Below are 27,466 nucleotides of genomic sequence, written 5' to 3'. Positions count from 1 at the left end.
AATTTGAGTTCATTTCTTGTAGCAGTAGAACACAGACAGCACGCGTTTTCATTTGCATGAATTTTTTGCTTCTGAGTTCACGATGTCCCTTTATTAATCCCTGGAAATTGGCCGGACTCTGCCTGCGTGTGGATGAACTAAAAAGATCTGAAAGAGCACTGTAACTTTCTCCACAAATAGGGGAATAATAATCTGTAAGGATTTGAGGGGAAAAAGATCTGTAGGAATCGGGGGTGGGAGGAGAGATGACTCCGTCAGTGGTGGTGTTAGATGGGCATCAGGGTGATGATTTGGGAGCACAGATGTCCTGGCTTTGGGTCTGTGTGATGGAAGCTGCCCTTCTGTGATGGAAGGGGACCGCTGTTCTGCCCTACCCAGAAGAGCCCAGAATGTTCTTTGCCCTTCTAATTGCAGCCAGACGGCCTTGTTTCATGTTGCAAGGATTTTTGGTGCCTGCAGCACCAAGAAAGGAAGGTATGTGAATCAGGACTGCCGTAAATCAATGAATTGTTCTGTTACCACCAAGGCAGAACAAGGGCACCTTTTGTTAGGAGAGTGGTGGTTGATATGAGGATGCATTCTTGGTCATCTGCTATTGATTGTTACAAATTAGAGGGATAATGTTCTTTCTCAGAGTGCTGGGCACTCTCTGCCGTATGCCTACAGGTGTGGACACTTTGGATCCTCTCTCAGTGCATCAGCTTTCTTGTCACTGGTGACTGCTCTTAAAAGCAGCATCTGTGGGGCTAAAAGAAACTGGGAAGATGTTGTGTGAGGGGAAGAGCAGCCAGAACTGAACACAACTTCTGGAGGATCTTGTCAGCTGGCATATCTCCAGCATCCACGTTACTGGATGTGGAACACATCTCCATGCTCCCTCTTTTCCTTGGTGGGACAGTACCGTGCCATTGCTTCCTGCTACGTACTGCAGAGTGCTGGAGGCTGATTTGACAAACAGCTTGGTGGGATTTGTATCCACATGTGTCCTGTGGCCAGTGCTGCCCTGCACCTAAGAATTTCTATGTCTGCCCTCCCAGACCTCCCTGAGATCAGTGTGAGCCATGTGAACCTGACGGTGAGGGAAGGGGAGAATGCTGTCATCACCTGCAATGGCTCAGGATCACCACTGCCTGACGTTGACTGGACGGTGGCAGATCTGCATTCCATCAACACACACCAGGTAGGGCCCAGGAGGTGCAGTGCTGCTGGGTGCTGTCATGGGGGGGACCTTGGGTTCCCCACATCTATGAATGGGGGGATCTGTAGGTATTGTGGAGTGCAGTGCGAAATGTGAAATGACTGTAAGGAAAATAGAGGTATCTTATCCGTATGAGAACCCTGAAGGACGTTGCAGGCAGCAAAGACTTTCCTCTGTGTGACAGGAAAGTGAAGATGAGATAGCTTCATATCTCAGTGCTCCCTAATTGAATCTTAACTCATGTCTCCTCTAATGAAACTACCTGTTTACAGACGTGTCTGCAATAGCTGTAGCTGAAACAGGCAGCTAAGCAAGCTTGTCTAGAGACAAGCTATGTTTACCAATACCACAACACTTGCAGCTCTCCACATCCCAATAGCTCCTCATAGAATCATAGATTTGTTTGACTTGGAAGGGAGTCTTAATGGCCATCTGGTCCAACTCCCCTGCACTGAACAGGGACACCTACAGCTGATCAGGTGCTCAGAGCCCCGTCCAGCCTGATCTTGAATGTCTCCAATGACGGGACATAAGATACCCTCCCCTGGTCCTACTTGTCCTTGAATTTTAAAGCCTTTCTTGCCTCTTACGCAGAAACTGTGATACTCTTCTGGGGGCAGTAGCAGGAAGGAGAGAAGCCAGTGGATGCTGATTTCTGTCTGTATTTCTCTGTGATGTACAGACCAACCTCAACTGGACCAATGTTCATGCCATCAACCTGACCTTGGTGAACGTCACCAGTGAGGACAATGGGTTCCTGCTTACCTGTATTGCTGAGAATGTGGTGGGGATGAGCAATGCCAGCGTTCTGCTCACTGTCTACTGTAAGTAGCAGTGGGGAGACTTTGGTGGTGCAGAGACTGGAGGGAGGGCAGTGACTTGTATGGATGCATTGCAGATTGCTGCCTGTGATGCACTGATATTTTTTTGGATGCGAATTAAGAGCTGAGCACAGCGGTGGGTCCTTGTTCAGCACTCTTAAGGTCAGTACTGAGCAGAATTTCTTGCAGAGTTGAGCAGTAGAGCAGACGAGCCCCAGGAATGCACTAGTGGTGGATGTCTCTCTGCTCATCTCTTGGAAGGTACAACAGAGTGAGGGGAAAGTCACAGAAGGACTAAACTGCCTTCGTTCACAAAGAGTTGCTCACCCTGGTATCATGAGAGAGGTTAAATGTCACCCTTGCTAAAGCCAGTGTGAACTTTGCCTCTGATTTTAGGGTGCTTCCCTCCAGATGTGCTCCTACAAAAGTTAAACAGCACACACACCATGTGGGCACACACGTGTTGCATTTCAACCATTCACTTTTAACTACTTGGAGCTTGACTTTTTGTGTGCTTTCCAATATATCTCAACACAAACCTGACCTTAAGGGGAAGTTTACAGAGCTTTGCACTCTCGAGCAGTTGAGATTTACTATATGTTGCTGTGTCTGTAGCATTTGTAATTTGTAGTTTAGAAATCTGACCTCCCAGCACCGTTCCAGGCACAGTAGGGACCATGTGTGATTCTGGCTAGTCTTGATGAGCCCACATGTGCTGCAAGCCTAGCATAGGAGCCACGGGGTCTTATAAAGACAAGGTAGTCACAGGGGATTGGAAAGAGGAGAGCAGATGCTTTCTACTTTCATCTTCCTCCCAGTAAATACTATTGATGGACTGAAGAATGGAGGTATTTAAAGTTCACATCAGCTCAGAGATGATCAGTCAGCAGGTGGGTGTGTTGTTTTTTTTTTTTTTTTTGCACTGTGTTTTAGCATGTTTTTCCTCCACACCTTAAAAAGCACGGAGCCAATGCCTGTTTTCACCCGTGTAATCCTCTAAGCTGCTGACAGTTTCTGCTACCCCTGCTCTCATTGCCCAGACCCATCACTCGGGCTGTGATTTCACACCAAAAGAGAGTAAAAATCTGGGTTTCTCTGTGTAGGTGGCTGCCTGATTTGAAGCATCCTTGCCAAGAAGATGTGAATAAGCCACATGTAGATCTAGACTTGTGAGTGAAACGAGGTGGCTGGGACACAGCTATGTGGTTCAGGGTGGCTGAGTACCACATTTTTTTTTTTTTTTTTTTTTTACATAAAATGAGGTCAGTGTCTTTTATTTTTTTTTTTTTTTTTTTTTTTAACCAAAATTTTTATTATTTTTCCTTGTGGATTGTCTTTGCAGCTGGATTCTCTCAGGAAAATGGGAACCTCAGAGAAGCTCTCTGTCTCTTTGTGTCCTTTGTATTTGCACAGAATTGTTCTTTGGGTCCACATGTTGCCAGCCTTAGGGTTTAAGACTTCATATGTAGATGTTGTGTTTGGGGTTTCAGAAGCAGTGGCAGCAGAGCATCTGAATTGCTGGGGGGTTTCCCAAAAGGATGAAGATACACACACAAGAAACTGCTGGTTGTGTCCCTGCTTTTCCTTTCTCTGTCCTAATCTATTCCCTTAAATTAAAACACCCCTGGAGGGTGCTCAATGAGTGGGAGCTCCTTTGGGATGTTCAAGCAGTCAGAATTCCCATGGATCTGCAGCCACAGGAGGATACTCTCTCCCTCAACTTATGAAATCTGAAACTGCTACTTGTGACTGGAGATCCCCCGTGGGTACCTCACATGTGGGTACTGTGATGGTGCTATGTCCTGGTATCCTCTATGGGAGCCGACTGCCTCCCTGTGATCTCTGGAGGAGAAGATCACAGCCATCTTGTGCAGACTGAGTAACTTCTGTCTTAATTTCTTGGCTGGTGAAGGAACCAACCTTGGGGTTAATACATAACCCCCTTTACAAGCCCAGTATTATGGTTCAGGTCCTCCTTCTGGGGAGTATGGAGTGGTTCTCATGACTTCAGTGCTCCTTTTTTTGCAGGCATCCATGGGAACAATAAAAGGAGCAAGGGATTTTGGAGGCTGCGCTTTCAATAACCTTAATTTCCCTAATGCACAAGGCATGATTCAGCTATTGGGTTGCTGTGAGCCTGCTGTGTTTCTCTCTGCTAGATCCCCCTCGCATCCTAACTCTGGAGGAGCCGGTGTTGCACCTGGAGCACTGCATTGCCTTTGCAGTGCATGGGAATCCAGCTCCTACCCTTCACTGGCTGCACAACGGTCAGGTCCTCCGGGAGACAGAGATTATCCACATGGAGTTCTACCAACAAGGGGAAGTGTCTGAGGGTTGCCTTCTCTTCAACAAACCCACTCACTACAACAACGGCAACTACACGATCGTGGCCACCAACCAGCTGGGTTCAGCCAACCAGACCATCAAAGGACACTTCCTTGAGAAGCCCTTTCCAGGTAGGATGTTCAGTTTATCTCGTTAGGATTGTCTGATGGTTTTAATATGATAGTACCAGTAATCCTGGCAGCTTGAGGAGGTGCTGTCAACTCATTCTAAGTTGGCCTTCAAGAAGAGGGTTGGAAAAGGGGACACCGAAGGACACTTGTGGTCACAACTGTCTAATTCAGTGATCAACACAGCATAGAAATTACAGAAGGTGATGAAGAGAAATCAGACCCCATTGGATCAGATGATCTTTGAGGTCCTTTCCATCCCAAGCCATTCTATGACTTATGGATTGTAGTCATCTGTGGTGGTGTCTGACTGGAACGTGAGAGCAATGAGAGAGGCATCATGATAAATCTAGTGATGTGAAGTTTTAAGTAGCCCTGCAAGATTGTGACCCCCAAGTACGTGGTTCACCTGTGGATGTAATGTTGTGTTGGGACTGCTGGTTCTCATCAGCCACATATCAGTGATGCCTGATGTGAATCAGTGTAAAAGGAAATGCGCAAAGCAGTTTAACAGCAGGAAATCCCCCTTTTCTTGTTCATATCAAGAGGAAGAATTTGATCTTGAACTTTGGTGGAAGTCAGTCTAAATTGCACTGAGAGGAGAGAGACTAAATGGTTTAGATGTTTGTGTTTGCAATATATCCTGCAATACACAGATGGTATTATTCTGTGGAGTTGTTACTTATAAGCTAAATAAAGGAAATCCTCTTAAAGTGAGGCAGGCTCTGCCTTTTGTTCCTTCTTTTATTTTTTTCTTCCAACTTGCAGTTGAGAAATGATTGCAACTGGATGAAGCAATGTCAGGATTGTTTTCTTTCTAAATATGACATGTGCAATTCCAGGATGACAGGTCTACAAAAAAAAAAAGGCGACAGCTCAATTAGTTGCTTTGCATCAATTTGCTAGGATTTCTTTACTGATTGTTTGGAATTCCCTGCTGCACTCTCTAGTGATTTATGGCTTAACTGCTAAAAAAAAAAAAAAAAAAAAAAAAAGAGAAGTTTGAAGACATGAAGATCCAGCTCTGGAGAGTACAGCAGAGACCTTTGGTGGTGATCTTTCTACTATACAGCAGTGTTGATGGCTGTGGTCTTCTCTCTAGTATTGCAGCATCACACTGACCATGATGGAGTTAAGGTCTGTGCATGCTGCTGCCTTCAGGAATGATGCCGTGAGAAAGTGGCAGCTCTAAATTGGCCCCTGCAGCCCAAGAAAATCCAGCAAAATAGGGCATTTGCTAAATATAGAAAAATACCAACAGTACTCTCACTTATTATTTATATCACACCATATATGTACACAGACTTTTCCCGCAGGTCAAATATTGTAAATGCAAACCCAAATCTCTGCCTTGAAGATCTGACAATTGAACAAATGAGCTGATATGGATGGGAATGGAAAATTTATATTCAGGCCTCAAGGATGATGCTGTTTGGGTATCCTACCTATTTACGCTTCCTGCTGTCGGGGGCGGGGGAAAGAGCAGCTTACAAAATGTGGGTGGGTGAGGTGAGGCACAGGTTCTCAGCATCAGCTCTGTCAGGTGCCACCCTTGTGACCCCATTTCCCCATATGTGAAATAAGGACACCTCTAAGTAGGTGCTGGATCTCCAGAAAAATGGGCAGGTCTGCTCTTCTGGAGAGCTGATTTTGGAAGTGTATCTAAACCATGCTATGATGTGGGAAGGTACACCAGTGTTTGAAGCACCTCTTCTGTCAGAGGCTCTGGGAGAACCTGTTTGTGTGAAATATATGTAGAATGTTGCCCTTGTCTGTGCATCTTCACCAATGCCTTGTGTGTGTTATTGATGTGAGTGCTTACATACCCTGAGCCAACTTCCAGCAAGAAATGACCCATTTCTCTTATTTCTTTTGATCTAAAGTCCCAAGCTGTTCCTCACCCTTGCAGACCCTGTCAGCACAATCCAAACTGTAATTTATTTTCCCTCAAGTTCGTTGCTCTGTCCACTGCCAGAGCTGACATTAACACTCAATGCAGCTGATGTCTATAATTTCCCATTTGAAGGTAGACTCCTCCAGGAAAATGTGACAAATTGAAACTTCCCCATGGTGGTTTGTTTGGGAAGCTCATTGCCTATAGCTATTCGCTCGTGCGCAGGTATTGCTGTAACTACCTATGATGGGATTATTAGTCTTAATACAAGCCTTAGCCTGGAAGAATTTCTTTTGGCATGGTAAAGGACCTTGTGACCGTGGGTTTTTTTAGGAACCTGTGGTGTGTAACCACTCATTAGTGTGATGCCAGATTGTGTTGCCTAGCCTGGAGGAGAAATTGCTACTAGAAACTGTGTAGGAGCTGGGAGATGCATGCCATAACTTTGTGCCATGTCGTGGCTCTAGGGGCCTGGAGCATGGCTCCCAGGACAAATTTCTCATCTCCCAGTGAAGATGTCATTGCATTTTGTCACTGACACCTCTGCCATAGGCTATTCCTATTTCCTTTTAACTAATCTGCTAAGTTGGTCTATCAAATTCCCCCTGGATGATCATTAGTTCTTTGGAAACTTCTCCCAGACATCAAATTGAATAAAATTTCTTGGTTTTGTTTTACCCTTCAAAAAATAGAAATGTTTAGTGGGAAAAACCTCTGATGGGTGTCGGTTTACTTCAGGAAAGAAAAATGCAAAAACAGATAACATTTTTATGACTAGAGTCTGTATTAATAGATAAAGAAGTAAAACTGTCCACAGAAAGTATTTTTTTCCTTTTTTTTTTTTTTTTTTTTCCCCCTCTTGCTGGAGAAAGTCAAGGGAAATTGGTTCTGCTTAACTTGAAACAAAAATATTTTTTCAGAGTCTTTTTCTCCTTGTCTGGAAGGCCTTGTTTGTCACTTGGGAATTGTTTTACACTTCCCTTCCAAACCTCCTCCGAAATTCAGTGTGAGCATTTCTGTGTCCTTCCAGGAGCCCTCTGCCAACAAAGCTGTGTAAACTCCAGTTAACATCAGGCTCAGTTTCTTACATGGGCGAGTGAATTGAAAGCTGACACTGTTCTTATGCTATGTAAACTGAATGTCATGGAGAGCCTTAAACCTCATTGTTAGAGCCCTTGGAAGTCTTCAAAGCTGAAGGGGCCTTGCTGAATAGACCAGAGCAGTCGAGTGGCTGCCATGCAGCTCTCTTGGGGAGGAAGCAGCTCTAGGTCAGCCATGGCATCGGGTCCAATGCTGACACTATTAGCATTCATGAGTGGACTTAATAGGCTTTTGAGGGAACTCAAGAGGCCTCTTCTGAGCCCCTGGCTCATTCTGGCCTGTTCTCCTTTTGATCTGATCCCTGCCCCTGTAGACCTTTGATGCTGGGTGAAGGCTACCAGCCAAGGCAAAACCTGCCTCTCTGCCTCCATCCTACTGAACACCTGTGTCTGCTGAGCTTTGATCATTTGCTAAAAGCAATCATTTAACAGCTAGTCAAAAGGTCCGTAATTTCCATTTCAATTTTGCAGTTGCATCCTTTCAATTTCACTTCAGATCAAGGCTCCTGTGCACTCAGTCCTGACCTCTGGCGTGTCCTGCTGGCCACGTGTATCCAGGACATCACCAGTTAGAGATGCCCAAAAGGATAAAATATTAAATGTTTTTGTTTCTTGGGCTCTTGAGGTGGTAGAGTGTCCCTGAGGTGGGCTGGGAATGAGATGACTGTGCCTTTGCTGTGTTGCTAATTGTGTTGCTTCTCTCTTTGTCCTTTCCACAGAGAGTACGGACAACTTTGTCTCAAGTAAGTGTCTCCTTTGCATACTGTGGGAGTTGTCTCTGGCTTCCCAATGCACGACCAAGATGGGTGGGGAGGTGTTGATCAGTTCTGGGATTTCTCCAAAGCCCTGGAGATACTTCCCTTAAGTGCGATCCTAAAAAAGGATCTGGTGTGTAATCATCCATGTACAACGTGCTGTGTGTTATGGAGTGGGATGAGAATTGGACTGAACTTTCATGGTGTTTCCTCAACAGACCATACTGTATTTCCCCACTCTCCAAAGCCCATCCAAATAACTGCTTCTTTGGATAAATTATGCTGAAATTAATCTCATACCTTATCCCTACTTATCTGAAGTTTCTATTGGATGGCTGGGGGTGGAGCTCACTCACCCTGGCAGAGCAGGGACTTGAATGTTTCTCAGTTGCAAAGTTGAAATAGCATTAGCATTGTCTTGGTCTGCGTTTTCTCTATGGCTGTGCACATCACTCTTTGATTTTAGTGCTGTCTGAAATAAAACTGTGCAGCCTTGGTTAGGGATGAACTGGTTCTCCTTGGGTCAGACGTGCACTGAGGGCATGCTGGTGCTTTAGGAACATCATCAGAGCCACAATGAATCTTCTTCATTGTTTTGGTTTCAGTTGGTGACTATGAAGTGAGTCCCACCCCACCAATCACTGTGACCCACAAACCAGAGGAGGACACGTTTGGGGTGAGTCCTGTCCTCTTCTCAGCACAACTGTTCTGCATGTATTTCTTATTAATGGCTCAGTGTTTACAGTCCAGCGCTGTTTTGAGATGCTTGCAAGGAAAAAATCTCTTCCTTTGTGGTTCAAGTCAGCCAACAAAATAAGAAGGGTTTTATGGTTTGTGCTGGGGAAGCAAAGTACTGATGTGAACTGTGTGAGCCTCTTGGGTCTGCTGTATGCAACCGGGGAGCTCTTTGAAAATAAGACATCCTGTGAAGTTGTTGCTGGCAGGTCAGAAATTCTCACTCTGAAAAAGTAGCACCCAGAGAACAAACAAACAGTCGATTGTGTTTCATGCTATTATTGAACTGTTAAGTTCAGCCCTGTTAGAGACTCAGATTTAGCTTGGTTCAATTTTGTCAATGCCAGTTTGCCCTCTCTTCTACCCTGCAGGGCATGCCAAAAATGAAAAATGAAAGAAAGCCCGTGGCTTATCAGATCTCACCATTGTCTTTATTTTGCAGAATTCAGGCAAGGGGAAAAATAAAAATGTGTACAAGCATTGGGAAAAAGTAGCATGTTATACAAAGTGCTCTAATTCTGTGAAAAAAATTTAAGATCTGGAAACCTGCTAAGTATTAACAGAATGAAGAAAACACAATTCCCCTTGGTTTTAGCTCCCATCCAACTGAAACTCTTGTATAGCTGAAGTGAAAGCTTTGAACAGTGAGAAAAGGGTAATAATGTGCAGTGATTATTAAATGCAAAGCATAGGAAAAAAAGCTGGGGGGTGAAAATAGCGTGTGGTAAAATAACATAAAAAAAGAAACTAAATATTGTAGCTGATATGTCAAGCACAGGGGGAATGTTGCGAAAGAAAATAATTGTTTTTGGTTAATGATGTATTTTCTATTTATACCATACAGTTTTGTAAAAATCAAGTGAGGTTTAAATGCAACATGACCCACTACAGGAGAGCAATTGGTCAAATGCCAAGGAAATTGCTGTTCACATCAATGTAGTGGAAGTATCTCGAGCAAAGACCTGTAGTAATAAATATTCAAAAATGTTAAAATAAGGCTGGGCTGGTATAAAGCCTTTAGCACAGGGAGGTTTTCTCTCCTCTGCTTGTGGACTGACACGTTGGTGCCACAGTTCCAGTGAAGGACTTTGGATGCTTCTCTGGTATAAATATTTACCACTTAAAATTAGAATAGATAGGGAACTGCTGGAGGCATTATGAAAACAAAATGTTTTGGGAAAGAGGGATTCTACCTGGTTCCTTCTGTCTTCTTTCTGCTCTTACGTTCTTATCCCTATTCTTTGTCCTGAGAGATGGTTGAATGGAGAGAGTTGCTCTTTCTAAAGGATATTGTGCTGCTCCTACATATTCCCAGCTCAGGTTAGTAGAGCTTTAGTGTTGTGACATCAAAGCACAGTAGTGATATTGCAAATGGAGGCTTGTGATGTATGCATTGGAGCAGGGCTCCTCCTTGCCAGCTGATACCTGGTTTGAGAGCCCTGGAAGAGCTGGTGCCAGGCCAACACTGCTGACAAGGAGATCCCAAAGCTCCAACACTGGGAACAACCCGTGATACTTCCAGTCTGTACCAGAAGTCTGGTTTTGCTTGTATTTTCCTCCATAGCTGATATCAATGGTTCTGCAGCAGGAGGTGTGAAACTAGTGGAAGGATAATTTGGCAAGGGAAATGCCTTTATTTTCAATCTAAACTCTCAAATTCCACTGCCTTGACTCTGTTTTTTCTTTCAGGTTTCCATAGCGGTTGGACTAGCAGCTTTTGCTTGTGTCCTCTTGGTGGTCCTCTTTATTATGATCAACAAGTACGGCCGACGGTCCAAGTTTGGGATGAAAGGTAGGTGCAGCCTCCTTCCTCTGGCAGGAGGCACCTTCCAGGATTGCCAGGTCCTTATAGAGCACGTGGAAAGGTGTTGTGGATTTGTTCATATGTTGTCAGTACTGATGCAAAGCCTTCTGAAGAGAACATTATCCAAGAGATATTGTTATCTGAAGAGAACAATATCCTCTGCTGGGATGTGAAGTAGTTCTGGTTTCTGTTGGAAAAGCAGGTGCTTCAATTCTCTGCCTGTTTATGAGTTGGGACCATGATGTGCTGCAAGTTTGTAAGGTGCGTGCCAGGAAAGCAAATGCTGACCTGCTTTTTGGTGATGTGGAAGTGTGCCTCTGTTGGAAAATTTTCTCCTCTGCTTTGTGAGTAGCAACTTGAAAGCTTTTTGAAGTGATTGGATTGTGAGAAAGCTTCCAGTGTTTGCTGTGCAGAACTGGTCTCTTTCCTACCTGAACCAGTGTTGGCTTGTCGTGGTGTTGATGGAGCAGATGACAGTGTATCATCTGATTATTGTGATTCTGCTGTTGTCTCCAGCTGGGGAGTGTTGGTGGTACCCTGTGAGAGCTTCATGCCTTCGTGTGACAGGAGCTCCCAGCCCAGTTGGTGGCTCATGCATTCGCTTGTTTTGAAGCCAGGCTTTGGCACGCAGGGCTTGGGCCAAGGCTCCTGAGTCACAGCCTGCTCCTGGCCTTGCTGGTGTCTGCCTTGCAGGGCAGTTGATGGGAGTATTTCTTCTGCTTGTCTAGAGCTTTGTTTGCTTTACATGTTTCCTCAGTGGATCCAGATGGGATTCTGGCTGGAGTTTTCCTTATGCATCCTATGGAGATGGAAGACAGGACTCTTAATTAAATAAAAAATCTTCTACACCAACTTAGCAATATTTAGTCCATATGTCTAATGATAGGAACCATCTGGAAGGGTGGTGTACTGACTGGTGGGTGGAGTAGAGGAATGGAAGACGTGGTTCTTGGGATCAATTCCCAGCTCTTCTACTGACTCAATGTCCGTAGTCAATTAGCTGTCTTAACCTCTGCCTCTGCTTTAATTCCCCATCTGTAAAACTGGGATGATGTTATGCGCCTTCTGGTGGGATTTGTCAGAACACTGTTGAAGTGTTTGGGCATTTGCCACTGATGAAGCTTAGAGATATAAATATAAAAAGGAAAAGTAACTTCTGACCCTAATGGAAGAATCAAAGAGGAGTGAATGTTATGTGAGTAACCAGTTTTGGAACAGATGTGTGCACATGTTAGAGGTGCTTGGGCAAGCATGTTAGTGGATATCCTGCATTCACAGAAACCAGAGATGTGCAGTGATGGCCCTTTCACGTGCAGTTTTGGAGAAGAAAAACATGTAACCAGAAGAGCCTGCTTTCCTCCTCGTTAGACCATAATTTGTCCAACCACAGCTATGCAGAATTCCCAGATTTTATAGATTACATTACTTTGAGAGACATCTCTGCGATGAGTTGCAGGTGTTCTAGGTGTCTTCATACACAAAAGCTGCTCTTCCAATTGCTTGCATTAGCTGAGATGCTCGGCAGTATCCTGGTTATGCCCTGGCAGCTGATTGATTGACTTATTTACCCCCAAGAAATGCCATGGTCCCCTCTGCTCTTTCCAGAATGCATTTTCTAATCTCTCCATCTGCTCAGTAGATCCATAAGCCTGGTCTCCTTAGGTTGTTTTAGAGTCTCAGCCAAGCTGTTGTTGGATGGTCCAAATCTGGCAATAATACCTTCAAGCCTATGCTTGTCCTGCATTTGCTGGGTGCCTCCTTTACTGGTGTCCTCTTTATGGGCTCCTTTTCCTTCTTCCTGAAGGCTGAGTTCATGGGGTGCTGCTCTTGTCCAGACCATTAGAGCGCTTTACTGAGTGGCACAGAGCTCTTCTCCTAAAGGCTCATGTACATGTTCTTCCCTATTCCAATGCCTTGTGCTGGACATAGCACAGCCTGCAACCCTCTCCTAATCTCCTTTAGCTGGGTCACTTGTTGTTTATTCCTAGGCAGTAACCATCATGTATGGCAACTGAATTGTTATCATTTATTGAGAGGAAGAAAAAAACCAACCCAAAAATGCAAAGCCTGAGTCTTTTTAGGAAAGTGCATCACTCCCTGAATCAGGAGCTGTTTTTGTTGAAATCCCAGCTTGGCAAGCCTGTAGGAGCAGTTTTTTCTGTTGTTTTTGTCACGGATGCAGAACATTGTGTACTCATATTGGACACGTTACCCTAAGTACCTCCTGAGTCTCTCTAAGCACATCTTTTCTCTAGAGTTAAACAGAGGGTTTATCTCCTGGTGAAAGAGGGGGATGTATGTGGAATGATGGAGATCACAGTGGGCTACCAAGTGTTAGCTGCTAGGGGGGCCCAACAGACTTCGGGGGCAGAGCAAAAAGTCTGGTGCTCTGCACTCAGCTGTCCCTTGCTCCAGCTCTGGGATGTGTCTCAATCTTTCTGAGCACCCATTGGAGGAGGAAGGTTTTACACCTCACCATTTGGGGTCAGCCTCATAACTGGGAGCCTCGTAAAGCTGTGCGTCTTCCCATCAAAATATAATCCCAGCAGATGACAGGAAATGAAATTTCATAATATAATAAAAAAAAAAAGCCACATGCAAGTCCTGGGACTAACAAACATGAAATTTCATAAAACAATAATAACGGCACAGAAAAGTCCTGGGACTAACAAAATGTTTGGATGGCACAGTGATGGGGGCTATATAAATGCTTAGGTTGATGGACTAAATATATGCTCCTCTTGCCTATTTTCTCTTACATTTGCAAGTGCCTGGGGATAGAGAGCGTGTGCTCATGCATATTTGTGTGATGTATTCCTTGTGCTGCACAACTTTAAAATTAAAAAAAAGAGACGGAAGAAAAAGATGTTAGAGAAAACCCAGAGACAAGAGCACTTGTCGTTTTGCTGAGGTGAACTGCTTTCCAGGCTCTGAGATTAAAAACTACTTACGTTTTCCAAATGAGGTTTCTTCCTTGGGTGGAGGCAGTGCCAGCTGATGGTTCAGAGTTGTTTGCAGCTAGCAGAAAATCCACTGCGCTTTAATCTGATTTCCTGAAGAAATAAGGCGTGTGATAGCGCTGTGTTTGTGTGCACAGCTCTCTTGCATGGTGTTTCTTGTCTGTCTGCTGAGGTTTCTGGGTCCGCTGACCCAGAGGAAAGGGTGGCAGGGCTTAGAGATGCATGGTTTTCACAGCATCCTGTTGTTTTAACAGGCACTGGGGAAATAGGTGGCTAAATAACCACTTGGGTGATGCCCTACTGACGGAAATATCTCAAGCATCAGGGTGTCCATGTGGATATTCAGCTTAGGATAAGAAAACTAAATTAATTGGGAAGGGCTTTATGGGTGATGTGAGCGTCTGTTGCAATGCCTACCAGCAACTCCTTTCTGATTAGGGAGAAGAAATAAAAGGGAGGTGGGAGAGAGGGAAGAATGACTGGTAAATAAATGCTGCCCACTCTTCCTATGATGTTTTAGAAATGGCGTTGCTATCAATTCATTTGGTATGTTTTAATAGCCCTGATCAAAGTGCTGGCACTGCTGATGTGCATGTGGATGTCAGAAGCACTTGCAGAGCTGTTCCATTGTAATTTAGCATTAGTTAATAGGTACTTAAAGTAAAGTGGTTGCCTATTTGATTATGATTGGGGGTTATTAACGTTTTTTTCCATAAACAGATGATAACTGTCCGCTGAGTCGATTGCAGAACAATTTCAGGGTTCTGATTCAAGAGGAGCAGCTCCTGAAAAGATATACTGGATGCCTGGCTTTTTGGTTTTGCTGGATTGTTTTATTGTTTCTATTGGCTTTTTTTTTTTGCTTTCCTCTTTCATTGTTCAATTATCGCTGCAGCTTTGAGGCATGTTGGGGTAATACACAAATACATGACCTACCTTTCAGTTGAGGCTTAATTCTGACCTGCGTTGCCTTGGTCGAGTCTGGTTGTAATCATGCACAGGTTGTTCCCTGATTATTTGCTTGCAACTGTATAGGAATGAGAAAAGTAGTTCTGTGCCTTGGAGAGGCTTGACGTTGAGGGTTAGGTGCTCAGAAACATGCAGGCACAGTGACTGCGTGGCCTTTTTTGAGGTCGGGGTCTTTCCTTGTTGGTACCTTTCCTGTTTGCTTTAAAAGCTCCTTGATGTACTGCTTGTGTTCAATATTACTCGGTTTTATTTGCCTGGGAAGTGGATTGAAAGGGCATGCGGTTTCACTGGGGCTTCTTTCTATAAATGCCTGATTGTTCTCTGTTGAAATGCAAGCTGTGCCATTTATTATCTGGTGGCTTCAAGGTGATGCAGCACGAAGCTTCTGCAGCTGGTAGGTGCCTTGCCCTCTGCTTAGCCTGCCAACCATAACAAGGTTGGCTGCAGCTCTGTGGCCGTGTGCTTCTTGATGAGCCTTGCCTCAGTGCTGCCCACCCAGGGGTTGTGACAAAGCCATGCCCTCTTGTGACTCCTCTCCTTCAAGGCTCTTACAACAGTAGTTACTGCTCATGTTCCAATTTCCAGGTTATGCTATTCTGGTGGAGGGTTTGGAAGATGTGGATGTTGCACTGGAAGGATGGATGTGGCACTGAGTAATGTGGTTAGTGGGCATCATGTAGTGGCTTGATGAGACTAAGATGATCTTAGTGGTCTTTTCCAACCTTAATGGCTGTAAGATGGCCTGGTGCAAGAGCAGGGAGCCAGTGCTGAGAAAATGTACCAGAAAGCTGCAGGAGAAATTAGCAGATCAGCACTGATTTAAATATAGAAATAAAACATTTTCTCTTTCCCAGAAGCATTAATAACCTATTTATAAATGAAATAAAAAGTGCACTGACCAGCTATCAGCTAGCACCTATTTCAATTGCTTTTACAAAACCAAAATGTTTATTTTAGGCAGCTGCTAAAAGCAGCTAGAAAAAATGTCAGCTTGATAGTTTTCCTGTGACCTGGGAAGCCTTGAACCTCCTTCGTGCTGCGTTCCCACAGGCTGCTTCTCCCATGACCCCTTGCTTGTGGGCACTCTTGTTTGCTGCTTCATCTACTCTGTATATGAACAGCTGAGTCTTGCCAACTTTTCATCTGGCTGCTTACACCCATCTCATCCACAGCCCAGAGCAGCCTCCCCTAAGGGCCATGTGGAAGATGAAGACAGGCACTGGGGGTCATCATGTAACTTTTCTGTAATAAAAGATACTGGATTGACAGCAGAGAGCCTGAAAAACTCTTTCTCAAGAATGGGCACCGCACACAGCAGTGGAATAGACTGCTTATCTAGAAGAGAAGGCATAGAGAAGTCTTGGATGCTCCATCCCTGAAAGTGCTCAAGGGCAGGTTGGATTTGGGGCATCCTGATCTGATGGGAGGTAACTGGCCCATGGCTAGTGATATTTGAGGTCCTTTCCAACCTAAGCCATTCTGTGAGTTGTAATATATTTATTTTTGAACCAATGTGACCAATCTGATGAAGAGAGAGGATGCAAGGCCTGTGAAGATGCTGTGTGCTCTCCAGTGCTTCTCTGAAGGCAGCCAGCATGCAGACAACTTAGTGTCACGTTTGTGCGGCTTTAAAAAGGAGGAAGGTGTTGGTGGGAAGAGGCAAAGGACTTTTAATTAATAGCTCAATTGTAATTTGTTTGTATTGCAGTTGTTGAATTCTTTTTTGAAAGAGATTTACTTACTGTTAATGGTGATAAATAGTCCTTTGGGAGGATGCCCCAGATGAGTTCATTCCTTCTTCTTTCTTTTAACTGATTGTAAAATCTTTGGTCATTTATGCCTTATTTAGCATAACTAAGGGCACTGTCCTTAAACCCTGGAAGAGCTTAACTCTGGTCAAGGGGCAGGTAACTGGGATGAGAATGGTAGGATTGGCAAGAAAAATATTTGGGAGCTGTGATGAGGAATACAGAGAATTATATAGAATCATTTGGATTGAAGGGAACCTTTAAAGGTCACCTAGCCTAACTCCTCTGCAATGAACAGGGACATTTGTGGTTAGATCCGGGTACTCAGAACCATATCCAGCCTTGAACACCTCCAGGGATGGAACACTGGCCATAGACAGAGAATATGAGTTGGAAGGGACCCATAAGGATCATTGAGTCCAGCTCATAAGAAGGCAGAGAATGGTGCTTCTTGGTTTTGAACTTGGGCTGAGCATGCTTGAAGGACTGCCTAGAAATTTGGAGGCAGTGGAATGACCTCTCAAGGGAATGGATAGGAGCTGTTATTTGGGATGGCTGAGCTTTGGTGGCTGAAAGCACTGAAGAAGTAAATTGCAGAGGGCACTGAAGCATCCAGTGATCTGATAGGGTTTTTCCATCTCCAATTTCAGTTCTTTTTTTTTTTTTTTTGTGATGCAGTAGTAAGCCTGTCTGTGTCCTGGACCATCCCAAGAAACTCCATCAGCAGCACCAGCGTTCAGTTGTCTGCTGGTGACAGTGGAAGTGCTGCAGAACCCTGTGTGATACTCAGGCATCTCATTGCTGTCTACGCTACAACTATGCTATTAAAAGTCAATGGACCAGAAGATAATACCTGTACACGAAGCTGCTTTGGTAGTATTGTGTGCATAGGAGGAATAAATTGTATTTGAATTCAAATATTTTGCTGGGGATGGAGGGGCAAGCTTATTTCCATGTGGGAGAGTGGAAATCTGTTGATGTCATGGCCCTGGGATGGAGGATGGGATGTTGTGTATTTCCTCTAAGTCTGGATTCTGGCTCAGGAAAGGAGCAGATTAATCAGGTCGGCAGGCTGCAGCCCAGCATCTGATGTGTGCTGAGTGGATTTGTGCTCTGCTCTCTGGTCCTGCTGAAAGAGACCTCACCTCGATGCCAGTGAGAGCTTTTCCTGTGGAAAAGGAAAAATCCACTTTTGACCAGAATATTGCAGGGAGGAGCAGCCCTTGGCAAGGCGGTTTTGCCACATCTTGCCTTTGAAGTCACCTGAGCCAAAGCAGTGCAGCAGCTTCCAAACCCACAGAGGGTGAAAAAAGACCGTATAATTATGGCAGAGATAATGGGCAGATCTACATGGATTTTTGGATTTAAAGCCCTTTGGCTTGCTTCTCATTTAACCTGAACCACCCACAAGACGATCTGGAGCCAGAAACCTCTATGCCCATCTTTTTCTGATCGAGAGCATGATTCATCCCCAGCAAACTGGTGAGGCGCTGGCGTAGGCTCCCAGAGAGGTGATGAAGTCACTGTCCCTGGAGGTAATCAGGAAAAAGGTGGATATGGCACTAAGACATGGTCACAGGGCATGGTCAGAGGGGATTGATGGCTGGACTGGATGATCTTAGTGGTCTTTCCAACCTTAACGATTCCATGGTTCTATGAAACTGCAAATTTTTCCTAGCCTTACAGCTGGGAGAAAAGAGCATTTGTGTTAATGCAAGGGGGACAGTGTTGATTTCCTTCACCCCATTTTCCCTTTGGCGTGAGGTTTGTGGGGTGTGCAGCTCAGTGGGATCTGTGTTCTTCCGTAGCACCAGCAAAAGCCTGCGGCGCTGAGACGGCTGCTGGGATCGGGGTGAGGGAACTGGCCCTTTTTGCTGCTGACAAGACGATTTCATCTTGATGCTCTAAAAGCTCTTGTGACATCTGTAATTTTCCAGATGGATAACGAAAATCTGTAAGCAGGGACGTCTCGGCAGCTTTCTAAGCGCTCGCCTGTGGAGCTGCATCCATTGGTTTCATATCTGCTGACAGAGCTTAATAATCATTACGCTAAGTGGAGCCGGCACTTGGGAAGCAGGTGAAGCTGTTGCTGTCCTTGGGCTGAGATGCGCTGTGGAAATCTATCCCTACAGGCTGATTTCTGCCCTCTTTCCTTGCAACTGCACTCCTGCTTGGCAGCCCCTTGGCACCCACTCCTTGCATTTGGATGGATGCTCCTGGATCTGGCCCAGGGGTTGCAGTCCTGATTTGGGAGGAGGAAGGCAAAGGAATTTCCTGCAATCGGTTGCATTCTGTGTGCCAATAAGGAAGGCATTTCTTCTTCCCCAGTGTTCCTAATAGCAATGTGGTCTTTCTGATTGATGAGGGGTGTAATAATTAGTGTGCTCTTACCTATTAAGCTATGATTTTTTTCATGAAGGAGAAACGTTGGGTAGTACAAAAACTGAGAGAAATAACCCCATCATTTTGAGGCAACAATAGCCTAGGATCAATATTTAGTTTCCTTAATCGATTTCTCTGGCGCTTTTCATTTGGAGTTTCAGTAGATTCTCATCCCTGTATGAGCAGAAGGCTGCAGAAGGGCAGGGTAATGGGGGCTCTAAGGAGGGCATTTGGGATGTGGGTGCTGCTGTATGGTCACTCTGTGCCCCTCACCAAAGATGCTGTGGACAAGATCCAGGAGGGGGGCTTGGTGTGAGCATCTGTTTTGTGGGGAGCGAGATGCCTTCGTGGTAATGATGCTGATGCACATGGAAACCCTCAGAGTGGGATCCCCAGAACCAAAGCAGGGGTCATAGATTGACTTAGGTTGGAAGGGATCTTAAAGCTCACCATGCTCACTGACCACGTCCTTCAGTGCCACATCCTCACGGTTCTTGAGCACCTCCAGGGATGGTGACCCCATCACCTCTTCATCTGGTACAACTTGATGTCATTCCCTCTCCTCCTATTGCTGTTACCTGAGAGCCGAGGCTGACCTTCACCTCACCACAACCTCCTTTCAGGGAGCTGTAGGGAGCAATAAGGTCCCCCCTGAACATCCTTACAAGGAGTTTCCTTCATTTTCAACTAATTACTGATCTAAAACCTAATGTAACACCAATCCTGGTGGTGGACATCCCCAGCTGAAGTTTTGTTGCATCCATGCACTATCTTTGTAGCCCCTCACTCTGCACTCACCTGTGCCCACCCATCCTACTCTGTATGGGAAGGTTTTGGAAGTACCCAGACTGGCACCAGCAGAGAAAGCGACATAAATAAAATCTACCATTAATATTAACAGCAGTGTACACAGAGCTCATAACCAAGCCAATTTAAATTAATTTTTCAGGTAAGTTTTTTTTTTTTTTTTTTTCTGAGACGCTATCAAATATTTTACAAAGTCTGGATATATTGCAGCCTTCATTGACTAATTTTGTAGTTCAATCAGGAGAAAATAAGGCATCGGATGTAGTTCAGCGTGATTTGTTTTTATAGACCAACTGCTTCATCCTCTCAATTCCGCTATCATTCAAGCTCTTAAATAATTTTTCCCCTAATATTTCCTCAGATGTTTTACTATAAATTTCAAAGTTGGGCTTATTAATTTCTTCTGCACAGCAGCCATGAGAACCAAGGCGAGTTGTGTGCATATGCATGTATAAAGAGGGAAACAGCCTCACTGATTTACAGTACGCTTGTCTTCTCCGTGAGTCTGTCTGCTCAGAATTAAATTGGTAGCGACATCTGGTAATAATGCTTTATGTCTTTTGGGCTGCTGAGTGCTTTAGCTGAGTATCCTGCTACAAGCCCTGCAGGTTTGTCCCCCTGGCTGTGGGACCAGGAGAGGAAGCGTTGCTGACTTATTCCAGCAGGGCTTTGCTTTGACCACGATTTCATTTTCCCTTGCAGTGTTTTCAAAGCATTAATTCTTCTATCTCCTGTTTGCTCTCAGCCTCCTTTTGTCTGAAGTGTCACGATAGAAATTGAAATTAGATGTGGATGTCTGCAGAAATCCTTTTCTCCCTGCTGCAGGACAGCTGGATTTTAGATTTCCCCTCCCTTTTTATATGCTGTCATTTAGTTTTAAATAGAAAAACATATGGTCTTCACTATGTTTTCCTTTTTCTAACCAAGTTTATTAAGCTACTGGTGTGTTTAGAAGTGATTTGGGTTTATTCTCTCTGTTTAAAGATTTCAAGTAACGCTTCTTGGCTGCTGCTGTCTGTTAACGTGATATTGGAGTTAATGGGATGTCAGCATGTGCCAAAACCCCTCATCAGCCAAGCAAGAGTATTCCACCCTGGCATATTAAACTGATGTTGGAAGGGTAAAGGGAGGGCATCTTCCTTCCTCTCGATATGTACAGGTAGAGGCATCGATGTAACTTGTGCTGAAGTTGCTACGATCAGATCATGCCTTAAAACTGATTTCCTCTTAAGTGCATCCCAGAAGGGAGGCTCGAGCCTATGTTGGTGTCAAGATGCTGCAAAAGAGGGAATGTTCTTCTCTATTGAGTTTGTCAGTTGAGTGTTTACTGACACGTGCCATGGTGTCTATTGCTGCTCTTTTTCATTATTTTGTAGTACTTGGGTGAGACTAGAACTGATGTTTATTTACCTGCTCCTGCATGGTTTTCAGAAAGCTAGGTAAGCTCTGTTTTGCAGGGGGGTCCCATAGTTCAAAGTCCTCCTTTCTCTGCTGACCTGTGGAGCTGCAGCTGCTTTAATACTGGGCTTTGATCCCTAGCTGAAGGCAGGCAGAGGCCATGTGCTGCCTGACACTGCCTCGAGGACCAATCCTGCTTTCCAACCAGTCACAATCCGTACCTTTCCACTGCATGAAGCTTTGCCCTAAGATTTTAACCCATTTTTCAGAGCTATTCTGTGCAAATGCATAATTATTTACAACTCTATTAACACCCTGTCTCAGTAGCAGTGTCTTTAGTTGTGGCTGAGTACCTAGGACCATTACTCAGGAGCCATTTTCAAGCATTTTTTAAGGTATCAATGCATTGTAACTACTTGTGCTTGGGGAACAGCAGCAGGACGATGCTGGTATAACTATGCAGAACCAGTGATGTGCACCCATTTGTCTGCATTGAACTGGGGATGACCAGAGTGAGATTTGCTGTAGGGAAGGCTCACTAAAGTTAAATCATCTTGGCTGGAATTTTCCCTAATTGTTGCTGAAATGTGCTGGCATTTCCTGAATGTTGGAGAAAGAGGGAGGTCAGCACTGGGTCTGTTCTGGGGATGTGAGTGGGGAAGATCAGATGGAAGAGGAGTAGTATTGTTTTCTCATTTTGGCTGGTAGTGTGGAAGATGGAGAGCTGGTGTTTTAACCTTAATTTCTTTTATTCATCCCGTAAGGGCGGCAGCTGTGTCCCATAGATGTGGCTCCACCAACGCATGCTGCAGTCCTTATGACTCTCAAGCTTAGCAGGTCAAATGCTTCCTTCTGAAGGATGGTGCTTAGATGAAGATTTTTGGTTGACACAGAGTCCAGCTCAGCTCTGTCAGCTTAAATTATTGACAAGCTACAACCAACATGATCAGGTAGCAGTGAAACCAAAGCAAAACACACAAACCTCTCACCAGCCAAAGGTCACCCTATGGTTGTAGTGTTGCAGCAGGGGAAACTGTGCAGCAGATTTGAGTTATTAACCTCCTGTGTCTGGTGGACTCAGAGCAGGTTCAGCAGAGGTATCCTGAAGCACTGCAGGACTGAAGTTTGGAACACAGGTATGCAGCTTTCTGTTGCTCTGAGCGAGAAGCAGCACTGCAGGCTGTTGCCTGTTTGTGCCTGGTGCTGCAGTTGTTAAGGCACAGGGGTCAGTGCAGCAGAAAGTCTTCAGGATATTAAGATGTAATCTTCTGGAAGCTGTGGGCTGGGGGAAACACTGCTAGTAAATATTGGCTCCTAGAGGATAACAAAATGAGCATTCCCTCATCTGGCTTACGTAGCTTATCCCTGTTTTGGAGGCGTATCATGGTAGATGATGCACACAGATGATGCTTTTGCTGTGGTTGTGCTGTTTCTCATGCCATGGATGTGAGAAATGTGGGGTGGGTGGATGCCATATGAGTGCTGCTGGAGGAGCAAAGCTTCAGTGATGCAGCTCATCAGTGTGGAACAGCAGCTCCAAGAGCTCACAGTGCACTTGGGGCTCCTCTTGCCCCATGGGCTGAGCTTTGCAGGGTTAGCAGTTGGTGGATCATTTCATCATTGGCTACGTATTGAGGAGGGCATCAGAGCTTTAAACTCCTGTACCTAGAAAAAAGTAGCAAGGGGAATTAACAGACAAATCCTACTGAAATTCCTGTAACATCCTTTGACAATCCTGGGATTAATTTCTGCAGTATACATGGTGGGAATAAGAAAAGGTATTAACTGAATATTAATGATAGAAAAAGGGGTCTGCTCACAGTAACTTGGGGTAAGCAACTTTGTAGGATCTCTCCATGCAAAGAGAAAAGGACAGAGAAAAGCTTGGAGGTTTCTTCCAGTACTTGAAGGGAGCTTGTGAACAGGAAGGGGAGCAACTTCTTGCACTAATAGTGATAGAAAAAGGGGGAATGGCTTTAAATCTAAAGAGGGGGAGATTTAGGTTAGATGTTAGGAAAAAATTCCTTACTCAGAGGGCGGTGAGGCCCTGGCACAGCTGCCCAGAGCTGTGGGTGCCCCATCCCTGGAGGTGCTCAAGGCCAGGCTGGATGGGGCCCTGGGCAGTCTGAGCTGGTGGGGTTACCCAGCACATGGCAGGGGGTCGGGGCTGGATGTGCTTTAAGGTCTCTTCCAACCTAAGCCATTCTGTGATTGAAGACAGACAAAGCCTCCCTCGTGGAACCAGCATCCAAGCCATGCAGATGGGTCAGGGTCCATTCAGTCTTACATGACAACTTACGGGCTGTTCAAATACCAAGGCCATATTTTTAGAGGTGAAAGCTTCTTATGTAGGGTGTGGTGTACAGTGTAAAATCATCCTGAAATGCTTCCCCAGGAGCCTTCCTCAGGATGCTGAGTGCATGCTGGCCATCCTTGAGCTGTTTGTTCAGCTCTGGCTTGCCAAGAATCAGCAGACACAGCTTCTGGGAGACATTTAAGTGTATGCTAAGTATCTTTTGAGGTATATGTTTCTGGCAGATCTCGCCGGTATCTGCTGATGAGAGGTGCTTCCCATGTTCTGTCGCTGTGCTCTTTGTTGGAGCTTGTTAATATTAAACTTTTTATTATCATGTCAGCTAGAAAAGATGAGCTGTGAAGGAGGGTACATTATCACAGCCTTCTGCAGGCAGCACAAGGGAGATTAGAGATGTTTGCAGCAGCTGAACAGACAAGAGTAATGGCCTGAACTTCAGGCACGTTTTGAGTTGCTAGAGTTGTTGAAGAGAGGTGGGAGATGGCATTGGGTATGGCAATGATTTTGCTTGGACCAGAGGAGAGCCACAGTTCTAAGAATCCCTCATGCTGTGACCCCAGGGGCAGCTCTGCAGTTTTCTCTGCCCCCAACACACGGAGAGGGCTGTGGTGGTACAGTCCTCACCCTTCATCCGTGGGGAGCTCCCTTGGGCACATTGCCCTCCCTTTGCCTAAGCACTCAGTGCTGAGCTCACAGCCCAGCGTTCCTCTCCACGACCCTATCACCCTGCTGGGGAATTAACAAACACCTTTAGCACAAACACTGAGCTGCCCCCGGCACAGCAAGGTGTGCTGTTCACAGCTCTCTCTGTTCCATGCCGCTGGAATATTGCAGTCCTGACATGTGCACTGTGTGCAGATTTTCCACTCCCAGCTCTCTGTGCTCTGCTCTGTGTGCTCTGCTCGTTCCCCAAACTTGAGTTAGTTCCAGCAGCTTCCAGTGCTCAGTGTCGATCATCATGCGGCTGAGCTGCTCTATTCCATGTGGGAAAAGTTTTTTTTCTTTGCTGGAGAATGAGTGAATTAAGCTACGTGTTTACTGCCACTTGAGCAAAGCGGTCCCAGGCTGGGCCACAAAATACATGGCTGGCGTTGAAAATTAAGAGAGCAAGCATCGACAGAGAAACTGAGAGAGAGAGAAGGGAGCTTGGGTAATGGGATTGCATTTCTTCCACACTAATGTGACCTTGGAGATGAGCTGCTGCTCCACAGGGACTTGGGGAGTAATGCATTTGATAGCATCAGCTGAGAGGTGTGCATTTGTTTGTGGATATTTATGTCCCAACCCCTCATTTATGTGCATGGTGTTCACTCTTTCTGCTTATCCTGGTGTGTCTTATCAGGGACACTGGGCAGCCTGGCAGGTGTTGCCATCAGACCCTCCTGCAGCACGTGGGGTTACAGTGCAGGAGGTGGAGTTGCAGTGCAAGAGGTCCGGGTTTCTTTTCCTTTGAACTGCCACCTGAATAAGAAGCACAGCACCTGTAAAAGGCAGAGCACAGTGGCGAGCCCCTCAGGGACCAAATTCATGCTCTTTAGTCTCTGTTGGAGGTAGATTTCAAAGCATGGAGCTCCTGCCTGCTAACGTGCCCTCTTTGTGGCATTACTAGCATGGAGAAGAGCACCATCTCTTTTGTCACCTGTTGGGTGCCATGCTGAGATGCATCAGTTGCTGAGGCATCGCAGCCTTGGGTGTGAGCTTCCCAGATCAGGACCAATGTTTTGGTACCTATTGGTGGTGAGACTGCAGTGGTGCTGGGCAAGTTATAAATTGCTCATGTTCTTTTTAGAAAGGGCAGTCACAAAAGTGAGATAGAGCAAAGTTAATCTATCAGTTTACTGTCAAGCAGGGAATAGATGGTGGGAGAAGAGCATGGAGAAATGTTTCTCTGGGTCAGGATATCCAGATAAGTGTGGTGTTCAGCGTTTCCTCCTGGCTCTGCAGAGTTCAGTTCTGTTTCATCAAAGAGCAGTAGTTACGTTTTTCCTTCATTTTTGGTATGTTTTTAGGTTACTGTTTTTTTTTTTTCTAGGGAATGTGTGAAAATAGCCTTTCTGTACCAAGAGGAAGAGGACAAATTCATAGCTTGGAGAGAGGCAGCCTTGGCCATTGGTGGAGCTTTCTGTGTGAGCATGATGTATGCTCAGAGAGAGAGAAGGGTGCCTTTCCTGCCTCCCTTGGAAGTAGTAATGGCGAGCATGGAACTGTTTGACAATGGATGTGACATCTTGTGTGGCTGTTGTAGCTGGAAAGGTGGACTAAGTATTGGAGTGGGTATGGTTACCTTTCTGGGTGCTTTATGGGGCCTTCAGCTGATGGAGAGCATTGCTTGTGAGCTGCTGCTTGTCCCCACCAAGGGGGCACTCTTTCTGAGAAGAAATTCTTCCTAATATCCAACCTGAGCCTCCCCTGGCACAACTTAAGGCTTGAAGCTGGAAAAAAAACCACAATAGAAGCTGCTCTCAGCAATCCAAGCAATTAAAATATCTGCTCTGTGCATAAAAAGAGTCTGATAATAATAATAATAGTGAAGTTAATGAGATTTTGGATGTCTTCACAAACTGGCCTAGGTTTCTGAAGTTCAAAGATGTGTTGTGTGAATAAAGTTGCAGCCCCTATGAATTGTGGAGCACTTCTTCCCCACCATGTGTTTCAGGTTGTAATGAGATTTGGGCATCCCTGATCGAGCAGGCTGTGTGGAGCATGTCTCATCCCAAGGGAAATATGCATTAGTCAAAACACAGCCCAGGAGGGGCAAGAGCAAATCTGCAAAACATTCTGCCTGCTGCCTCTTGGAAGGAATTCAGAGAGAAGCAACTCAAATGATTAAGGTTCTGTAGGGAATGCATTGTGAGAAAAGATTAAGAAAAAGCTAAATATATAAAATCCACCTAGATGAGAGTGAAGGGGAATTGATCCCAATTGGTGCATATTTAGAACTCAAATAATGGGGAAGCAAAAACATTACCAAGGATGACGGAAGGGCAACTTGAGGTGTGTGGAATCAAGCAACCAAACACCTGTGGGCTACATATTGACATCCTTCTTCTAAAGGCAAGAGCTAAAAGGAGCCTGGGAAGTTTTGGACTGTGCTGTGGTAGGGTGAGGATCCCAAGGTGGTGAATGGAAATGTCCTCACTGAGGTCCCTGTTGGAGGGATGGGATGGAAATTAACTCACTGTGCAGCTGCTCTCTCCTTGGTAAAGGGGTGTTTCCCCCCTACCCCTGCTGTCATGCCCATGCATGCAATAGCAACCTGGAAGGCATGGTAGGGACTGGCTGCAGTCTCTCTGCCTTGGCTCATTAATTAACTCTTCAGATTAATTTCCTTTCTGATTACTGCCTGATTAATTCCTCCTAACTCTGTGAGACCTCCTCACCACTTAATCCTCTTTATAAGCCCTCAGAATGTGATGCTTGAAGTAAACATCAAGAAGGGGGAAAAAAAAAAAAAGGAGCAAACATGATGAAACACAAACACATCATCACCATACCAGGACCAGCACCTGTGGGACTGTACTGCAGCACCCTGCACACAGGGATGCACACTCCCCTCTGCTCCTTTTTGCCCAGGCATCCTCCCTACACTGCTTTTCCATCCCTTCTGTAGCAAATGGCATGAAGTCTTGTTGTGCCTGATAATTAGCGACCATATCCCAGCACTTCGCAAAGCAGGCAGGAGGAGGGAGCTGTGTTTAGTTGCCTTCAGTGGCATTAGAGGAGTGTTTTCTTTTCATGGCTTCATTAAAGCAACCATCTGAGCTCATAATACAGCTTTTGATGCCTGCAAGGGCCCATTGCTGGCTGGCAGCACAGTGGGTTGGGCCAGGCATGGGCACACAGCGTCTGGTGCTGTGGGACAGGTCCCAGAGGCGTGGGGACAGTTAGCAGTCCTGATCCCAATGGGGTTTTTAATTTCCTTTTTTACTTAAATTCCTGAGCATCCGTTCCCAAAGGCCTCTGGATACTTTTATAAAAGTGTAAGTGAAGAAAACATATAGAAGGGAAATGCAGACAACTGAATTGCTGTGCAGGAATGAGGGCTTTCCCCTATCTTTCTGTATGCCATAAAGCAATGCACGCCTCTGGAAAAACTTAATGTTTGAAGAGCAGCAGCAAGTTTTGGCC

At 45.2% G+C, this 27,466-nt stretch overlaps 1 protein-coding gene across 2 annotated transcripts in view; it reads left to right on the top strand.

The window, feature by feature from the left end:
• NTRK3 (neurotrophic receptor tyrosine kinase 3) overlaps positions 1-27,466 on the top strand; it is a 177,440-nt gene that overhangs the window by 49,574 nt on the left and 100,400 nt on the right. For both annotated transcript variants that reach the window (XM_042824711.1, XM_042824712.1), the window contains exons 6-11: positions 1,038-1,180; positions 1,881-2,022; positions 4,179-4,475; positions 8,186-8,209; positions 8,827-8,897; positions 10,646-10,748. In XM_042824711.1, the coding sequence (XP_042680645.1) occupies positions 1,038-1,180; positions 1,881-2,022; positions 4,179-4,475; positions 8,186-8,209; positions 8,827-8,897; positions 10,646-10,748 (780 nt within the window). The remainder of the gene's footprint in view (positions 1-1,037; positions 1,181-1,880; positions 2,023-4,178; positions 4,476-8,185; positions 8,210-8,826; positions 8,898-10,645; positions 10,749-27,466) is intronic.

Source organism: Centrocercus urophasianus, unplaced genomic scaffold, assembly GCF_019232065.1.
Source record: "Centrocercus urophasianus isolate 14NV4802_14NV808 unplaced genomic scaffold, USGS_Curo_1.0 seq_23, whole genome shotgun sequence".
In the NCBI taxonomy this organism is placed as follows: domain Eukaryota; kingdom Metazoa; phylum Chordata; class Aves; order Galliformes; family Phasianidae; genus Centrocercus; species Centrocercus urophasianus.
The sequence above is the reverse complement of the archived record's forward strand: the minus strand, read 5'-3'. Positions and strand labels throughout refer to the sequence as shown.